Source organism: Amblyraja radiata, chromosome 7 (assembly GCF_010909765.2).
Source record: "Amblyraja radiata isolate CabotCenter1 chromosome 7, sAmbRad1.1.pri, whole genome shotgun sequence".
NCBI classification, from domain to species: Eukaryota; Metazoa; Chordata; class Chondrichthyes; order Rajiformes; family Rajidae; genus Amblyraja; species Amblyraja radiata.
Window position 1 is genome coordinate 33,357,565 of NC_045962.1, and position 18,261 is coordinate 33,375,825.

The 18,261-nt window shown below is 40.6% G+C and overlaps 1 protein-coding gene across 4 annotated transcripts in view; it reads left to right on the forward strand.

Annotated features, from left to right (window-relative positions):
- The first annotated feature begins 2,076 nt into the window (after positions 1-2,076).
- The window catches only part of LOC116975242, a 28,156-nt gene continuing 11,971 nt past the window's right edge, over positions 2,077-18,261 (forward strand). Inside the window, exons 1-5 of one of the 4 annotated variants that reach the window (XM_033024071.1) lie at positions 2,077-2,795; positions 2,853-5,073; positions 6,880-7,046; positions 9,308-9,427; positions 12,598-12,733. In XM_033024071.1, coding sequence (XP_032879962.1) covers positions 2,420-2,795; positions 2,853-5,073; positions 6,880-7,046; positions 9,308-9,427; positions 12,598-12,733 — 3,020 coding nt within the window. In that variant the 5' untranslated portion in view covers positions 2,077-2,419. The remainder of the gene's footprint in view (positions 2,796-2,852; positions 5,074-6,879; positions 7,047-9,307; positions 9,428-12,597; positions 12,734-18,261) is intronic. The other 3 variants (XM_033024072.1, XM_033024073.1, XM_033024074.1) reach the window with 3 other exon arrangements.

Consider the following 18,261-nt stretch of genomic DNA (forward strand, 5'->3'; position numbering starts at 1 on the left):
CTTTGGAGCGCAGAAGGTTAAGGGGGGACTTGATAGAGGTCTTTAAAATGATGAGAGGGATAGACAGAGTTGATGTGGATAAGCTTTTCCCATTGAGAGTAGGGAAGATTCAAACAAGAGGACAAGACTTGAGAATTAAGGAACAGAAGTTTAGGGGTAACATGAGGGGGAACTTCTTTACTCAGAGAGTGGTAGCTGTGTGGAATGAGCTTCTAGTGGAAGTGGTGGAGGCAGGTTCAATTTTATCATTTAAAAATAAATTGGATAGGTATATGGACGGGAAAGGAATGGAGGGTTATGGTCTGAGTGCAGGTAAATGGGACTAGGGGAAAATAAGTGTTCGGCACGGACTTGAAGGGCCGAGATGGCCTGTTTCCGTGCTGTAATTGTTATATGGTTATATGAAAGACGAGATAGAATAATGTCAAGATGCCCTTGTATAAGCGTGTTTGGTATTTCGAAAAACGCAAGGAATTGTCAAAGAGCACTCGCTATAAAGAAAAAGCGAACGAAGCCGAGAATGTTTATAGCGAGTGACGGATGACCTGGGCATGCGGAGTCGGAATACCGAACTCCCTTATTATGTTTGACGTATTAAGATTGACATAAACAAAAAGTGTGTTATGACTAATAAAATAATTGGTATCCATGTAGTAGATAGTAATAACAGGATAATTGTAAATAACAAAAAAAAGTTGTTTACTGCACCGTATTGGCTAAATCTGCTGCAAAGTCAGAGAACTGGTGAACAGTTAACTACGGCCATCTCTCTATGATATCATGCAATAAAGTCTCTTGAAGCAAACCTCGAAGTCTCCGCTTTTCCTTTAATTTCCCTCTAAATTTCTGCCACATGTACGGACCGTGTACGTTCTCCCTGTGACCTCAAGGGTTTTCTCTGGGTGCTTTGGTTTCCTCCCACATTCCAAACACGTATGGGTTTGTAGGGTAATTGCTTCAGTAAAATAGTAAATTGTCCCTAGCGTGTAAGATAGTGCTAGTGTACAGGGTGATCGCTGGTCTGTGCGGTATCGGTGGGCCGAAGGGTCTATTTCCACACTGTACCTCTGAAATTTAAAAAAACCTTCAAAGTAGACATACTTTGAAGATATTTTGCAGTGGAGCAGTCAAATGGAGACATGTGAGACTGCAGATGCTGGAATCTTGATCTAAATTAAAGTGCTAGAGAAATTAAGCAGGTCAGGCAGAAATGTCTGAAGGTCCTGAACTGAAATATTGTCCATCCATTTCCCTCCACTGCCTGACCCGCTGAGTTACTCCAGCACTTTATGTTGTTTTTTTGTAAACCAGCATCTGCAATTCCTTGTTTTTGCTAGATGGTAGACAGATACAGGTGACAGTTACCCTCCTCGTTAGATGGGAAAGATCTGTATTGACACCTGGGATAGAAGTGTCAGAATGAATCGGGGAACTTCTCCAACTAACTTGATCGGTGCACACCCAGCCCACTGATCCCAGCTGATCATTGGCTGCAAGGCGTGACTCAATGCCAAGATGTAACGACCAGGTGCGGAAGTCGATATGCCGATGCTGCAAACAACCTGCACGTTTGAGTTTGAATGGCAAAGTAATTGCACACTTTGAATGCCCTCTTTTACATTAATACTGTGTAATCATAAATTATGGTTCAAATGCGACAATAATCGAACACCTAATTCTACATTATGCCTCATTATTGTCAGCAAACATTTATGGACTTACCATGAATATCGACTACTTGTTGTTTTCCTCTTTTTACTCACTATGAATGTAAAACAGTGAAGGGCTTCTTAAGCTGCTAAAACTTTATTTTCTCAAGATTTCCTTAGGACTTTAAGATGTATTAAACCATTTTGAATTCCCGTGGCTCGCAAAGGCATTTATGAAATAGTCACTGAATAAACATTTAAGTATTTATTTTGTTTGGTATGAATACTTTGTTTCATACCAAACAAAAGTGACCTGAAACGTCACCTGTCCATTCCCATCCACAGATGCTGCCTGACCCGTTGAGTTCCTCCAGCATTTGTGCTTTGCACAAGAATCCAGCATCTGCAATTCCTTGGGTCTCTCAAAAGTTTGGACAGATTCCGGCGCCGAGCAAGAAGGATGCAACGTTAGCATTGACACGTGGACCTTTCTGGGGCGCACCTTAAAAGGGAAACACCCGGTCTTCTGATGCAGAGCAATTTGTAAAACAGAGTCAATATTTTACACACTTAGGTCAGCAGCGATTTATTGGGTTTGGAAGGTGCTAGGTGCGCCTTGATAATTGCACCCTTTGCAAACTGTCCCGCGGCCGTTGAAGGAATGCCACGCAGGCAGGCCAACTTCCCTGGATGCGGGGAAGGAAGAGAGGCAGAGTGAGGAGTTGCTGCAACAGGCGGCTGCAAATCCATGCGATCCGTCCACCGGGAACATGAACAGAGTCAAGAGGCTGTTCCGCGGCAGCGGCAGGGTCCTCGGCTTGATTTTCGCCGCTTCCGTAGCCTGGCTCATCTTCGACATGGCAGCGCTGAGGTTTTCCTTCTCCGAGATCAACAGTAAACTTTCCAAGGAGGAGTTTGTGCGGTTGGAGCGGCTGCGGACCAAAGTGCTGCAGGACCAGGGCTTGCACAAGATGTTCCGGAGAAGGCCGGACGGGCGGCGGGCGGAGGGGGCTCGTCTCCATGGTGACCCGCCGGGTGTCCGGGATCCTCTCCCGCCGGGTGTCCGGGATCCTCTCCATGGTAACCCGGCGGAGCGGGATCCTCTCCAGGGAAACAAGCCAGGTGTCCGGGCTCCTCTCCCGCCGGGTGTCTGGGATCCTCTCCCGCCGGGTGTCCGGGATCCTCTCCAGGGTAACAAGCCAGGTGTCCGGGATCCTCTCCAGGGTAACAAGCCAGGTGTCTGGGATCCTCTCCAGGGTAACCCGGCGGTGGGGGCTCCTCTACTTGGCGACCAGCCGGGTGTCCGGGCTCCTCTCCCGCCGGGAGTCCGGGTGGTCGGGGATCCTCTCCATGGCGACCCGGCGGTGGGGGCTCCTCTCCATGGCGACCAGCCGGGTGTCCGGGATCCTCTCCATGGCGACCCGGCGGAGCGGGCTCCTCTCCATGGCGACTCGCTGGGTGTCCGGGCTCCTCTCCATGGCGACTCGCTGGGTGTCCGGGCTCCTCTCCATGGCGACTGGCTGGGTGTCCGGGCTCCTCTCCATGGCGACCCGCCGGGCAAGCAGGACCTCCCTGCCCGAGCGGCCGCCCCCGCCCCCCTCGACGACCACCGGCCGCTTCTGGCGGCGCCTGGAACCGTCTGGAAGCCGCCTCGCGCCGCCGTGGCCCCGGCAACTACAGGGCGCCCCGGGCCAGAGGTCAGGGTCCCGGTGGAGGTGGGCGCCGGGGCAGAGGGCAGGGAGAGCCCGCAGCGCGGCGGGGGAAAGGCCGAGGCAGAGGGGCCGAGTGACCGGGCGGAGGGGGCACCAGGCGGTCAAGTAGAGGGGGCACCGGTCAAATCTGTGCTGATCCAGAGCAAAACCCAAACCCGGGGTGAAGTGAAGCCTGGAGGCAAAGGAGAAGTTGGTAACCCCATAGACAATAACGTTCCTGTCGCTGGCAAAGCACTGGATGGAGCCAAAGGTGAAGCTGCCAACATTATGGGTCATAAACCTCACATGAATGGCAAAGCAGGGCATGGAGCCAAAGATAAAGCTGCCAATATAATGGATCATAAAATCCCTGTTGATGTCAAAGATCAGAATGGAGTCAAAAGTGAATCTGGCAACATTAAGGTTCATAAAAACCCTTTCGGATTCAAAGGTAGGATAGGAGTCGAAGGCGATGCTGCTAACATTTCGGATATTAAAATCCCTGTTGGCGGCAAAGCATGGGACCAAGCCAAAGGTGAACTTGTCTACATTGTAGATAAGAGAAATCCTATTGACCGCAAAGAAATTAATGGAGCCAAAGATGAAGGTGCCCACATTATAGATCATAAAATTCCTCCCGATATCAAAGTGTGGCATGGAATCGGAGATCAACCTGCCAACAGTACAGATAGTAAGAACCCAGTTGGTATCAAAGATCGGAATGGAGTCCAAGGTGAAGCTGCCAATATTTCTGATAATAAGATTCCTGTTGGCATCAAAAATTGGAATGAAGTGAAAGTTGAACTTGTCAACCCGATAGATAATGAAATTCCTGTCGGTGGCGACACATGGAATAGATTCAAAGGTGAACCTGCCAATATTATGGATCATAAAATGCCTGTCAGTAACAAAGATTGGAACGGAATCAAAGGTGAATCTGTCAACATTACGGATAATAAAATTACTGGCGGTGGCAAAGATTTTAACAGAATTAAAGGTGAACCTGCAAATCTTCTGGATAATAAAATTCCTGTTGTTTTCAAAGATTTGAGTGGTGTCAAAGGTGAAGTTGCCAACAGCATGGATCATAACATTTCCATTGGAAACAAAGATAGGAATGGAGTCAAAAGGGAACTAGCGATCCTTATGGATAATAAAATTCCTGTCGGTGGCAAAGATTTTAATGGAGTCAAAGGTGAACCTGACAACCTTACGGATAGTAAGATTCCTGTCGGTAGTAAGATTTGGAAGGGAATGCCTGGTCAACTTATCAATATTGCTGTCACAAAGAATGGTGGAATAAAACAAAACATAATGAAAATTACACCTCTAACAAATATGGCAAACGCAGAAATTAATTTCAAAGCAAACAAATCTGGAATAAATCTGTTTGAAGGTAAAAACCTGACTGAGAAAAAAGATTTTTCAGTTATTATTGATAATAAATTAACAGTCAAAAACAATGAAATGAATGATCAGCAGATTGACGACGCTGTTTTAAAACGACCAGTTGTTAACTTTCGATCTGCTCTAAGGGAACACAGAGTTTTGTCGATTGACAGGACTATATCGCCACGGGACCCAGAAGCCATGGGTCAGTTTGGGCAACCAGCAGTTGTCCCGAAGGACCAAGAAGGACGAGCAAAGGAAAAATGGAATGAGGGACACTTCAATGTATATCTCAGTAACATGATCCCACTGGACAGAGCTGTCCCAGATACAAGACCAAAAGGGTGAGATTACTATTAGAAAAAATCTGCGTGTCCTTTTTTTGTACATATTGTTTAAATGTAATTTCAAATGTTAGGTGGCTGTTTATATAATGATATATTCAGCCTGAAGAAGGATCCTGACCCAAAATGTCATCTATCCATGTTCTCACAAAATGATACCTGGCTCGCTGAGTTACTCCAGCACTGTGTCTCTTTTGTGGTAAACCAGCATATGCAGTTCATTGGTTGCATATAATGTTGCTAACGCTTTCTGGTGGTGTGTTACTCATTATGGTCTTTATACAAAATATTTTGTAATTTATCATTAACTTTGAATACTGCCACAGTTAGACAAGATTTTAGTGTATTAATACTAAAACATTAATTTTTTTTTTACATTAAATTTTCTGACATTAAATTATGTCACATTAAAAACAAATTATTTGGAGGTGGTATGGAGGAATGTTAATATTTTTAATTAATCCACCGCTATAATGTAATCATTATTACAAAAGATTATTTGAAAGATTGCACTTTTGATTTCCTAAAACATCAGTGAATCTGCATTCCAGCTACATACATAAAATATTGTCAAATAAATGAGAGCACAATTATCTAAAAAAGCTGGAAATAAGGTAATCTTTCTTAAAAGGGGATTTTATATATCGCCCGAATAATGCTTATTTTCATTTTAATGAATTTGCAACCCAGCATTTATTGCGACTTTTTATTCCAGCTTCTGCAGAATAGATATATTTGGGAAAAAAAGTTATTCGTAAAATATTGTCTGTGTTCTTCAGGAGGGATGAGCCTAGATATTAAGCTGATGGAAATATAAGATATTAATTTTGAGGTGAGAGGAGGAAAGTTCAATGAAGATGTGTGGGGAAATTTTATTTACACAGAGAGTGGTGGGGGCCTAAATTACCAGGGATGCCTCTGGAGGCAGATACGATAGAGGTTTTTAGATAGGCACGTGGAAGTGCAAGGAATAAACCATAAACGCCTCTCAACTTAAATCTATGCCCTCTATAGTATTGGACATTTCTACCCTGGGGAAGAGGTTGTGACTGTCTACCCTATCTAGTATATTATGCAGTACTCATGGTGTGGTTTCCTCTACAATGTAGAAACAAATTGCAGCTTGCATAGTCATTTTGCAGATCAACTGTTCAGGCTCCAAGAGCAATCAAGCTTCCAATGTCCTGTTACTTTTATTTTCTGTCCCAGTCCTTCTCTGTCTTCAGTCTCCTACATGACTCCAACAATGTCCAATGTAAGCTTGAGGAACTGCTACTCATCTTCTAACTGTATGTTTTAGCTTTCAGGACAATGCTGAATGTAACAATTTTGGGTAAAGCTGCACCTTTTTATTCTTTTTCCTTTGATAATTTCACCTTTCTATTTTATTTTGTTTTTTTTCCATTAAATTGTTGTTGCTTCATCGAGATATTGGCTGATGAAGAGTTCTGACCCAAATATCACCCACCTTTCTTTCTCCAGAGATGCTGCGTGACCTGTTGAGTTACTCCAACACTTTGTGTCTATCTTTTAGTGCTTTATCAACTTTGGTCTGCACTCTCTTTTCTGCTCTTTGACCCACTGAACGATTCCAGCATTGTTCTTTGCTTTTGGAGCATTTTCTTGGTTTGTTTTTTTTAAACTCCGGTTACCTCTTTTTCTGCTTCCCCCTATCTCCAATGCAAAATGAGGGATGTAGAAATAGACCAAGATCATGCCGGATGAATTTGCCTTTGTAACAACATTGCACATGCTATGATTCTTTAGCATGTAATCTTCATATCTCTGGCTGTGTGTTTATTACAGGTGCTCTGATCAAATGATTCACAACAACCTTCCAACCACCAGTATTATCTTGTGCTTCGTGGACGAAGTGTGGTCTACACTCCTAAGGTCTGTTCACAGCATCTTCAACCGATCACCTTCTCATCTCATTAAAGAAGTTATTCTTGTAGATGACTTTAGCACTAGAGGTAAGAGAGGAGGTTTTATTAGTTTCACTAAACCAAACATTTTTGAGATCTACTATAATAGTTTATGCAAATGGAAGTAAGATCTATGTAGGCCTGCAAATTGAGTGAAATTCTATTCTATTTCTAAATCTTACGTGATCTACCTTTTAAATTGTAAATACTTATTTTATCTGTGCTGAATTTAATTATTTATATTCCCACCAAGCCACCAAAATAATGTTTACAATGTAGGCGTCTAGAGTTACTTGTATCTGAGTTATTGAGTTATCTGTACCCGTGGTATGTTTAACTTCCATTCATCTCCAGATTTGATCTTAATTTTCCCTACCTGGTTCTCCAGCTTAGCAACATAGGGTACATATGGATGGGAAAGGCTTAGTGGGATATGGGCCAAATGTGGACAGGTGGGTCTAGTGCAGATGGGGCATCTTGGTTGGTATGGGCAAGCTGTTTTCATGCTGTATGACTCTGACTATAACAATATCCTTGGCCAAAACCAAGGTGGCTAGTCGGTATTGCTGCTGATCTTCAGCCAAGGTCAAACAAAAGTAATAGCTTTAGAAAATGTAAAGTCATCTTCAGGGAAAATAAAATTTTGTTTGATTCCCAAGAGATAAAAGGACTAAAAAAGATTATAAAAACAACACTGGCTGATCAGCGCCTGAGGCTGATCAGAGAGCTTCTGAATACATACTTCGAGATACCAAGGGACGGAAAGAAAATATTTTTTTTCAGTGTTGAACTTCATTTGAGGATGTGTGCTTTCCTGTAAACCATTGCACTTCACTATAGTTCTGTAAGCTGTCTACCATTTAACACTAGGAGCTGTCATTAGAGTGATCTGTTAATATACTCATTAGAGAGATCTACTCAGAAAGACTTTTATGTTAAATTTAGACTTTAGAGATACAATGCGGAAGCAGGCCCTTCGGCCCACCAAGTCCGTCCCAACTAGCAATCACTTCATACACTGGCACAAGCCTACACTCAAAGGACAATTTACATTTTTTTACCAAAGCCAATTAACCTACAAACCTATACATCTTTGGAGTATGGGAAGAAACCGGAATAATGCTTTGCAAATCAGAGAAATTCACCGTTTAAACATTTTGTTTTAACATCTTACCCCTGGTTCTTTTGCCAGTCACCTTAACCTTTTATGCCTCTGGAAGTGGCTTTATCGACATCTATTGAATTCATTAACCTTTTTGAGTATTAAATAAAATAACCTCAGCTTTACCAATACCTGTGTAGACCGGAAATAGTTCATCATCAGTACCTTTCTCGCAAATCTCTCTGCACCCCCTACACTCGCTCCTAAAGTTTACACTGAACACCATTTCCCTTCCTAATTGCTTCTTACATGTGCTATTTACAATCTGCTACTCCTGAGCTAAGAGCGCTCTGTACACTAACATTGACTATGGTCTCACCTTTTTTTTAAAAATAGTCTTCTTCAGTGTATTTCGCTCCATTTACCAATTCAGCTCCATTTACCAATTTTCTTTTTTTGTTTGCACAACCTCTCTGCAACATCTTCATAGCTCACTTCCCCACCAACCGCCTATCAACAACCCATCCCCTCATCGCACAATCCAGCTTCCATACCATTGCTATCATCAGTAAACTCCGATACTTTCCACTTTTTTTTTGTTTAGTTTATTGTCACATGTACCGGGGTACAGTGAAAAGTTTTTGTTGTGTGCCAACCAGTCAGCGGAAAGACGGCATGATTACAATCGAGCCATCCATAGTGTACAGATACATTATAAAGGAAATAACATTTAGTGCAAGATCACGTCCAGTAAACTCCAATTAAAGAATTCAGGGGCACTTTCTGTGGCGAGCGACCTTCTGGGTAAGCATTGCTGCCTTGAGTTATGTGTGTCCATTGGGCACTTTCTGTGGCGCATGGCCTTCTGGGTGAGCACCGCCACCATTGTCGGCTGGAGTCACGTCTCGCCTTTGGGGACACTTTGTGCGGCACACTGCCTTCTGGGTAAGCACTGCCACCATTGCTGGCTTGTTTCTGATGTAAACTTGAATGATTGTACGGTGTTGTAGAAATTACAAACTGCCAGAATTATTTACGTAGGTGCGAGTGTACATAAGTCGCCTACTGAGTAAATTAGGGAGTGTGGGTATTAATTGGAATCTCAAGCTTCATTGTTTAATGTGCATCTGTATGCAAAGATGAGCCAGTTACTTCTTGAAAGAAATCAATTTAATGCACAAACTCTACTTTTCTCCTTATTATATAGAATACCTGAAAGAAAATTTAGACAAATATATGTCGCGGTTCCCAAAAGTTCATGTTATTCACCTACAGGAGCGGCATGGTTTAATTCGAGCCAGACTTGTGGGCACAGCAAAGGCAACAGGTATAGTGTGATGGCTCTTCACTTCTTAATTTGTTTCATTTTTATGATTTATCTGGCTTTTTGTGAAAATGGAGGTTAATTCCACTGTACGATCGCAAGAATGTATGGAACAAAGAATGTATGAAAAATTAATGCAACAAAGTTTTGTCCAGCAAAGTTCATGCCAATGAGAGAGGTTTGATTGATCTAATCTGAATCCAACATGAATCCAATTTCTCTCATTGGCATGAACTTTGTTGGGTACAATTAATTGTACATTCTTTTCTGGAAAATGCCAGTAGTTTTACTCATGACTACTGACAATTGCCTATAAACGTGGCAGCAGATTTTGGATTTTTGCACCAATATGCACAAATGCAGAAGTTACTTAATTTAGCAATTGTTCTTCAATGTCATTACTTAGACAATGCTCTGATGCTTAATTCCATAGATTTGATTATAAAATAATCAAGAATAATTAAATTAGTGAATAATGAAGGACATTCAACAGACGCCGCAGAAAAAACACACAATATTGGTGGCTGACAATACAAGATCAGGCATAGTTCCTTCATACATTATTTGAAGTGATCTGTGCTGTTTCTGAAAATCCTGACCTAGAATTATATCGCCACCCAAATGTTTCAAAATACCAAGACATACAGATTTATAACTAGTTTTGTTCAGAATAAAGTCTACAATACAAGATCCAATAATTTGAGTATTGAGCGTTATCAGAGCCATTGAGATTTTTCTATTTTAAGGAATTATAGTTACATTTAGTCGAGACACAACTTGTTCACTTATAAAACTTTCTGAACTGCCACAATCAAGTGGTACATTAAGTGTATGGCCATTGATGGATACCGTTGTAGCTGCATGAGACAAGCTCTGAGGAAATGCAGCTGTAATTGCACATAAAGAGGGCATATACATGGCAGCAGTTATACTTTTAGTAGTTGCTTTGGACTTGCATGTTCTAGAATAATGTCACTTCTTGTCACAACCATTACAAGTTGCCTCTCGAGCAGGACATGTCTTTCTATTATGAATATTACCCCCGCAAAAGTAACACATTGTTTTTGAATAAGTATATGCTGCAGCAAGGACACATTTATCAGTAGAAATTGTTGCAGCTTGCTCCATATTAGTACTTGGGTGAGATTATTTTATAGTAGTTGCAGCAGAATACACATTAGATGAGCCATAAGCATCTGAATTTTTCTGAGCCAAGTCTAATGAGTAAGCTTGATTGTAAGCTGACTGTAAATCCAAGGTTTTGTTTTCCAATAGTCTCTGTCGTATTAAAAGCGATGCCAAACCATTGATAAAAGAGTCTCGAATAAGTTCCTGCCGATATTGATCAGCTGTAATTGCTTTGAAGGCACAGTCTTTACTAATGGCACAATGGGCTAAGTGTTCGGCTGGCAACCAGAAGGTAGCTGGTTCGAATCCCGCTTGGAGTGCATACTGTCGTTGTGTCCTTGGGCAAGACACTTCACCCACCTTTGCCTGTGTGTGTCCTTGGGCAAGACACTTCACCCACCTTTGCCTGTCTGTATGGAAGTAATTGTGTGAAGCACTTTGGGGTCAATGCAAGTTGACTAAAAATGTGCTATATAAATAAAGACATTATTATTATTATTATTATAAGTCTTTGAAGTAAAAATTCATCAAGTGACTCACCAGGTTTTTGTTTACGAGTAGCAAGAAGGTGTTGAGCAAATATTGGGTGTCTTAACGAAGAGTCTGCTTAGTACATTAATAGCAGAATCATAAGTTGTGTATTCCTCTACGTAATCATATACATCATAAGAGACCGAGCTTATTAATATCCTGAATTTGTCTGGTGCATTGTCGCCACACTCATCAAATAAGTTATTTAGTGTACGAAGCCAGTGCTTCCATTCCTTTGCAGCAGTAGGTGAGTTGGGATCCAGATCCAAGCGTTGTGGTTTCAATAGTTTCTCCATCTCGATGTCACACAGCTTAACTTCTGAGATTGAGTTGCTTAAATTGTTGTGAGGCAAACGAAAAATTCTAATTTACGTAAACTTTATTTAAGCTTTAAGCAACTCATTTCTGTAATACACATCTTCAAAGCGCCTGGAAAATATCGCTGATTCCGCAGGCCTTGCCGGCCCGAGGCCCCGCACATGCACACACTTCACAGGCTAAGCCAGATGGTCTGGCAATTTTTTTAAAGCTTTATCATGAGCAGTTATTGTTCTAGACCCTCCATCCCCCCCCTCCACATCCCTTACACTCTCAGCGATTCTGCTGATACTTTATTATCACAAGTACCTATGAAACTAAGCACAGTGAAAAATCTTTGTTTTGCATACAATCCAGTAAAATCATACAGTAAATAAGCACAATCATAGATAAGTACAAAAGTGCAACAATTGTCGTGTAATAGTAGACTTTACAGAGACAGTACACAAAGAGTCACCACATTTCTGGTCCTTCAAAGTTATTGCTATTGTGCAAGGCTGTTTTTGGATTGTACTACCCTGAGAGCAAAAGTTGGAACTAGGGAAATTGCATAAAATAGGTGTCGGCATTTTCAAAGGGAAGGAGTATGCAGATGGTCTCCTCATGTTGACAGATGAATAAATCAGCAGTACATCTCTCTAAACTTACAGCTTGCTTTATTCATCTTAATTTGCTTAGTAAATCTTATGAAGTAGGACGATCCAAGAATTAATCTACGTTCCCAGCTTATCAACCAGACTTCGAAGTAATAGAATATAAAATAAAGATATCTATTTTTTTGTTTGGAAGTTCAAAAACAGAATTTGTTTCAAACTTTGTAACAACATGTACTAATTATTTTCATTACAATGCTGGCTCGAAGAGCCAAATGGCCTATCCCTGCACCTATTGTCTAAAGACAATCCTAGAGATGGAGAGTTCATCTGTTACTGTGGTTAAAACCGTCTGTATCATGATTGTATCATTTTTTGAACTTGTATACCCAATATCTGCAGTTTATTTTTCTTTGCGAAATGATAACGGCTGAGAAAGGCCATTACACCACCAATAATTCATCAGAACCACTTTGTAAAACCAAGTTATGTATATTTGCTGTACCTGAGGTGAAGTAACAACAGCTGTACAATTGCCTGGCCATAATCTGAAATAGACTCATCAGTAGAATGTTAAACAAATTCTTCTCTTCTTATTTTTAGGAGACGTTCTAACATTTTTGGACTCTCATGTTGAATGCAATGTTGGTTGGCTGGAGCCACTTTTGGAAAGGATCCATTTAAAGCGAACAAAAGTAGCTTGTCCTGTGATAGAAGTTATCAGTGATGAAGATATGAGGTACAATTAGACAATATCGGGATCTTTACACTTAATTTGGCTTGATTCAGTGGCTTAACATTAGTGGAATCAATGTTAGAATATTACTCTGGGAATTTCCTCAAGCATTCTCCCAATCAACTGTCATAAAGTTTACAGGGTATAAGCTGCAACTTTGAATAGATGTATAAATGGGACCTCAAGTTATTTCTGTTCATCATGTATGTCCACTTGTAAATCACATACAGTTTATGTTCTGATGTATTTGCAGAAGTGGTCCTTGCACTTCGTTTCAAGCAACTTCAGTCTTACTCTTGATTGACAGTAGTCAAGGCTACAGTGCTAAATTAATCATAATAGTTGATGTATTCTAGTGGTTTTGAGGATGCTTGTAACTTTACATAGCTTTTTATGCTTCACATGAATGGCCATATATTTTCTTAGAGGATTTGCAGTTGCTTTCATGACAAAAGTTAACATACATGACAATATATGAAATAATTGTTTGAGCAACAATTTATTTTCTTGGTATTGGTTTATTATTGTTACGTGTATCGAATATATACTTTTTTGCATGCTATCCAAAGAAATCATGAGTACATCAGGTAGTGCAAAATAGAAAATAGAAATAGAATGCAGTGTTACAGCTATAGAAAAAGCACAGGTAAAAAAGTGCAAGGGCCACAACAAGGTAGATTTGGAATCCCTAGCATATGAGAGATCCCATCAATAGCCTGGTAACAACTGGTACTTTCATATGCTCTTGAACCTGTTGGAACGTGCTTTAAAGCTTTTACATCTGCTGCCCAACAGGAGAGGGGAGAAGTGAGAATGATCAGGTTGTGAGATAAAATAAAAAAAAAACAGAATAAAATGTTCCTCATCTCAGTCCTTGGGGGCTGATCCTTATTCTAAGAATATTATCTCCTAGCTCTAGATATTCAGCAGTGGGGATGACCTCTCAACATCTAGCCCATGATCTCTGAGAATCATGACTCAGTGAGAAATCACATACATGCTCCACTGAAACCCAGTCCCAGAATGAGGGATTGTCCAGCCTGCAAGACTAACAGCTGCAGAAATATCGGTAGAAATTAAGTACAACTTTGTGCATGGGGCAGTGAATCTCAGGTTTGTGCCATTTATCAGTGAGACTTTTTCCTTGTGAATAGTGCAGTAAAATTACAAATTGTATTTTTTCACACTCAAGCTTTCTAATTTAATTCAACTCAAGGGACTTGTTTGTAACTACAATTGAACTCCCTATGGATACAGGTATATTAGTTATAAGCATAACAAAGTTATTAAATAATTTTCAGACAAAACTACGAAGTAGTATATTCAGTCTACTTGAAATCCCAAAGGCTTGCCTCCAAAGTAACTGCAGTGCATTTTCTTTACCTCCCGTTGTGTCATATTGATTGCAGGTTCCTTTCCTCCTGATTTGTGTTCTTTCTCCATACTTTGTCAATTTTCCTATTTGATCTTGCATAGTGAGTAAAGGTCTCCTGGGTTACCTAACCCCTAGTTGTTTTCAATAACATATTTTGTTTTATTCGTTACCAGCCTTGTCTCTTCTTGGGCAGCTTGAGCTATACCATCCCTGTTTGCTATCTCGCAGACTACGCTACTGGGACCAAAACACCAATTGCCTTGTATTCCATTGCTTCAGTAGATATTTCAACCCTCTTATTTCGAATCACAGACTTTGTTAGCATGGTCCTGGTTGAATTGATGTACAGTGCCCTTCATAATGTTTGGGACAAAGACCCATCATTTATTTATTTGCCTCTATACTCCACAAATTGAGAGTTGTAATAGAAAAAAATCACATGTGGTTAAAGTACACATTGTCAGATTTTAATAAAGGCCATTTTTATACATTTTGGTTTCACCATATAGAAATTACAACGGTGTTTATACATAGTCCCCCCCATTTCAGGGCACCATCATGTTTGGGACACATGGCTTCACACGTGTTTATAATTTCTCAGGTGTGTTTAATTGCCTCCTTAATGCAGGTATAAGAGAGCTCTCAGCACCTAGTCTTTCCTCCAGTCTTTCCATCCCCTATGGAAACTTTTATTGTTGTTTATCAACATGAGGGCCAAATTTGTGCCAATGAAAGTCAAATAAGCCATTATGAGACTGAGAAACAAGAATAAAACTGTTAGGGACATCTGTCAAACCTTAGGTTTCCCAAAATCAGCTGTTTGGGACATCATTAAGAAGAAAGAGAGCTTACTGATCGCAAAGGGACTGGCAGGCCAAGGAAGAACTCCACAGCTGATGACAGAAGAATTTTCTCTATAATAAAGGAAAAAACCCAAACACCTGTCCGACAGGTCAGAAACACTCTTGAGTCAGGTGTGGATTTGTCAATGACCACTGTCGGCTGAAGACTTCATGAACAAAAATACAGAGGCTACACTGCAAGATGCAAATGACTGGTTAGCTGCAAAAATAGGATGGCCACGTTACAGTTTGCCGAGAAGAACTTAAAAGAGCAACCACAGTTCTGGAAAAAGGTCTTGTGGATAGATGAGACAAAGATTTACTTATATCAGAGTGATGACAAGAGCAAAGTATGGAGGAGAGAAGGAACGGCCCAAGATCAAAAGCATACCACCTCATCTGTAAACACAGTGGTGAGGGTGTTATGGCCTGGGCATGTATGGCTGGTGAAGGTACTGGCTCACTTATCTTCATTGACAATATAACTGCTGATGGTAGTAGCATAATAAATTCTGAAGTATATAGACACATCCTATCTGCTCAAGTTCAAACAAATGACTCAAAACTCATTGGCCGGCAGTTCATTCAACAGCATGACAATGATCCCAAACATACTGCTTAAGCAACAATGGAGTTTTCAAAGCTAAAAAATTGTAAATTCTTGAGTGGCAAGTCAATCACCTGATCTGAACCCAATTGAGCATGCCATTTAAATGCTGAAGAGAAAACTGAAGGGGACTAGCCCCCAAAACGAGCATAAGCTAAAGATGGCTGCAATACAGGCCTGGCAGAGCATCACCAGAAAAGACACCCAGCAACTGGTGATGTCCATGAATCGCAGACTTCAAGCAGTCTTTGCAGGCAAAGGATATGCAACAAAAAGCTAAACATGACTACTTTCATTTACATGACATTGCTGTGTCCCAAACATTATAGTGTCCTGAAATTGGGGGACTATGTATAAACACTGCTGTAATTTCCGCATAGTGAAACCAAAATGTATAAAAATGGCCTTTATTAAAATCTGACAATGTTTAACCACATGTGATTTTTCTCTATTACAAATCTCAAATTGTGGAGTACAGAGGCAAATAAATAAATGATGGGTCTTTGTCCCAAACATTATGGAGGGCACTGTATGTGTTCTGTCCCTCGGTTATCTGCCTGTCACATTTAACACTAGTCTTAATTAACTCCCTGACCCTTAGTCTACAATAGTTCAATGTAGAAGTGGTTCAGCATATTCTTTGTAGTTATAACTTTTTTTAAATTAACAGGCCATCACATTTTGTTTCTTGACCCTGTGCTGCACAAAAAAAGTTGTGGTTGCTTTGATTCTCTTTAAAGTACTGTTCCATAAATAACAATATTAAATCACTAAAATATATCAGAAACACTTTTACTTAAGCCTACATATTTAAAACATTTCCTATTAAAGCAACAGCTTTCAATTTCTCCTTTTGACTGTGAGCCTGTTATAATAATTAATTGTGATCTTATTTGATGCAGAGTTGTGGAGCGTGTTAGCAACAGGACCTGGGTTATTCCATTCGGAGTAACCTTCGGGATACCGATAGAAGTCCACTATAGGACATCTCTTCACAATCCTCTGTTTCCTAATCTGTGATATTCATATTTGGTTTGATGGAGCAAAATTAGATTCCTGTGGAAAGAGAAACTGCGTTATTGCTTCACATTTTAGTTTTCGAGATATAGCATGGAAACAGGCCCTTCCTCCCACCGAGTCCACATCAAAGGGTCTTTGATCTGAAACCTTTACTCTGTTTCTTATTCCGCAATTGACACCTGACCTGCTGAGTGCTTGTTCTGGTTTTATTTCAGATTTCCAATTTCTGCAGTTTTATTTTGATATTCAATCAGATTCCTGATTCACAGAATCAGTTGCCACCTGCATTCAAAACATTCACTGAATTTATACAGCTGGTGTCTCACAGTGGTCAAATGTTCTCTCACTCACCTCCTTTCTATCGGTCTTTCTGGATTTCTGGATCACATGCTCGTTTCCTAATGCTATAACTAACATATGCAAAGAAAGAAAATCAAAAATCCCTTTAATACTCAGAAACAATATTCGAATACTTTCTGTGTAGGACGAAACTGCAGATGCTGGTTTAAACCGAAGATAGACACAAAAAGCTGGAGTAACTCAGCGGGACAGGCAGCATCTCTGGAGAGAAGGAATGGGTGACGTGTCGGGTCCAGACCTGTCTTCAGACTGGTTAGGGATAAGGGAAACGAGAGACATAGACGATGTAGAGAGATAAAGAACAATTAATAAAAGATATGCAAAAAAGTAACAATGATAAAGGAAACAGGCCATTGTTAGCTGTTACGAGAAGCTAGTGAAACTTGGGTGGGGGAGGGATAGAGAGAGGGAATGCTGGGGCTACCTGAAGTGAGAGAAATCATTATTCATACCACTGGGCTGTAATCTGCCCAAGGAAAATATGAGATGCTGTTCCTCCAATTTGCGTTTAGCCTCACTCTGACAATGGAGGAGACCTAGGACAGAAACACCCGACAAACAGCTAATAATGACCTGTTTCCTTTATCATCGTTACATTTTTGCATATCTTTTATTAATTGTTCTTTATCTCTCTACATCATCGTCTATATCTCTCATTTCCTTTATCCCTAACCAGTCTGAAGACTGGTCTCGCCCCAAAATGTCACCCATTCCTTCTCTCCAGAGATGCTGCCTGTCCCACTGAGTTACTCCAGCTTTTTGTGTCTATCTTAGAATACTTTCCATTTAGTTGAGTAGCTTCTCTGATTGTGATAAAGTTAGTTCAATTCAGGGTACCCAATTTCTCTTTATTCCAGTATTCCAGAAAATCATTATTGCCCTGTGCAGTATTTCCAGAACACCATTAAAATGGTAGTTACTAGCATGATTTTCTTTGACTGCTTAATGCAGAAATGTCCTGATATGTTTCAATTTACTCTTTAAATAAAAAGTTCACTACTATTGGTCTGGCAGATTTTGTCAAAGTTCTGTTTTGTTTCCTAAATCAACATATAGTCATAGAATCATACAGCAGAGAACCAGGACCCTAGGCCCAACCTGTCCGTGCCAACCAAGTTGCTCCATCTACACTAGTCCCACCTGCCGCATTTGGCCCATATCCTTCTAAACCTTTCCTATCCATGTACTGTACATGGCCAATTGTCTTTTAAATGTTATGTTGTTATTGATGTTAAACGGGTTAGTCTTTGAAATATAACAAAATCACAGAATGCACGTCTTAAAATTTTGAGATTAGCACTTGATCATTATTGTGTAGGAATGAACT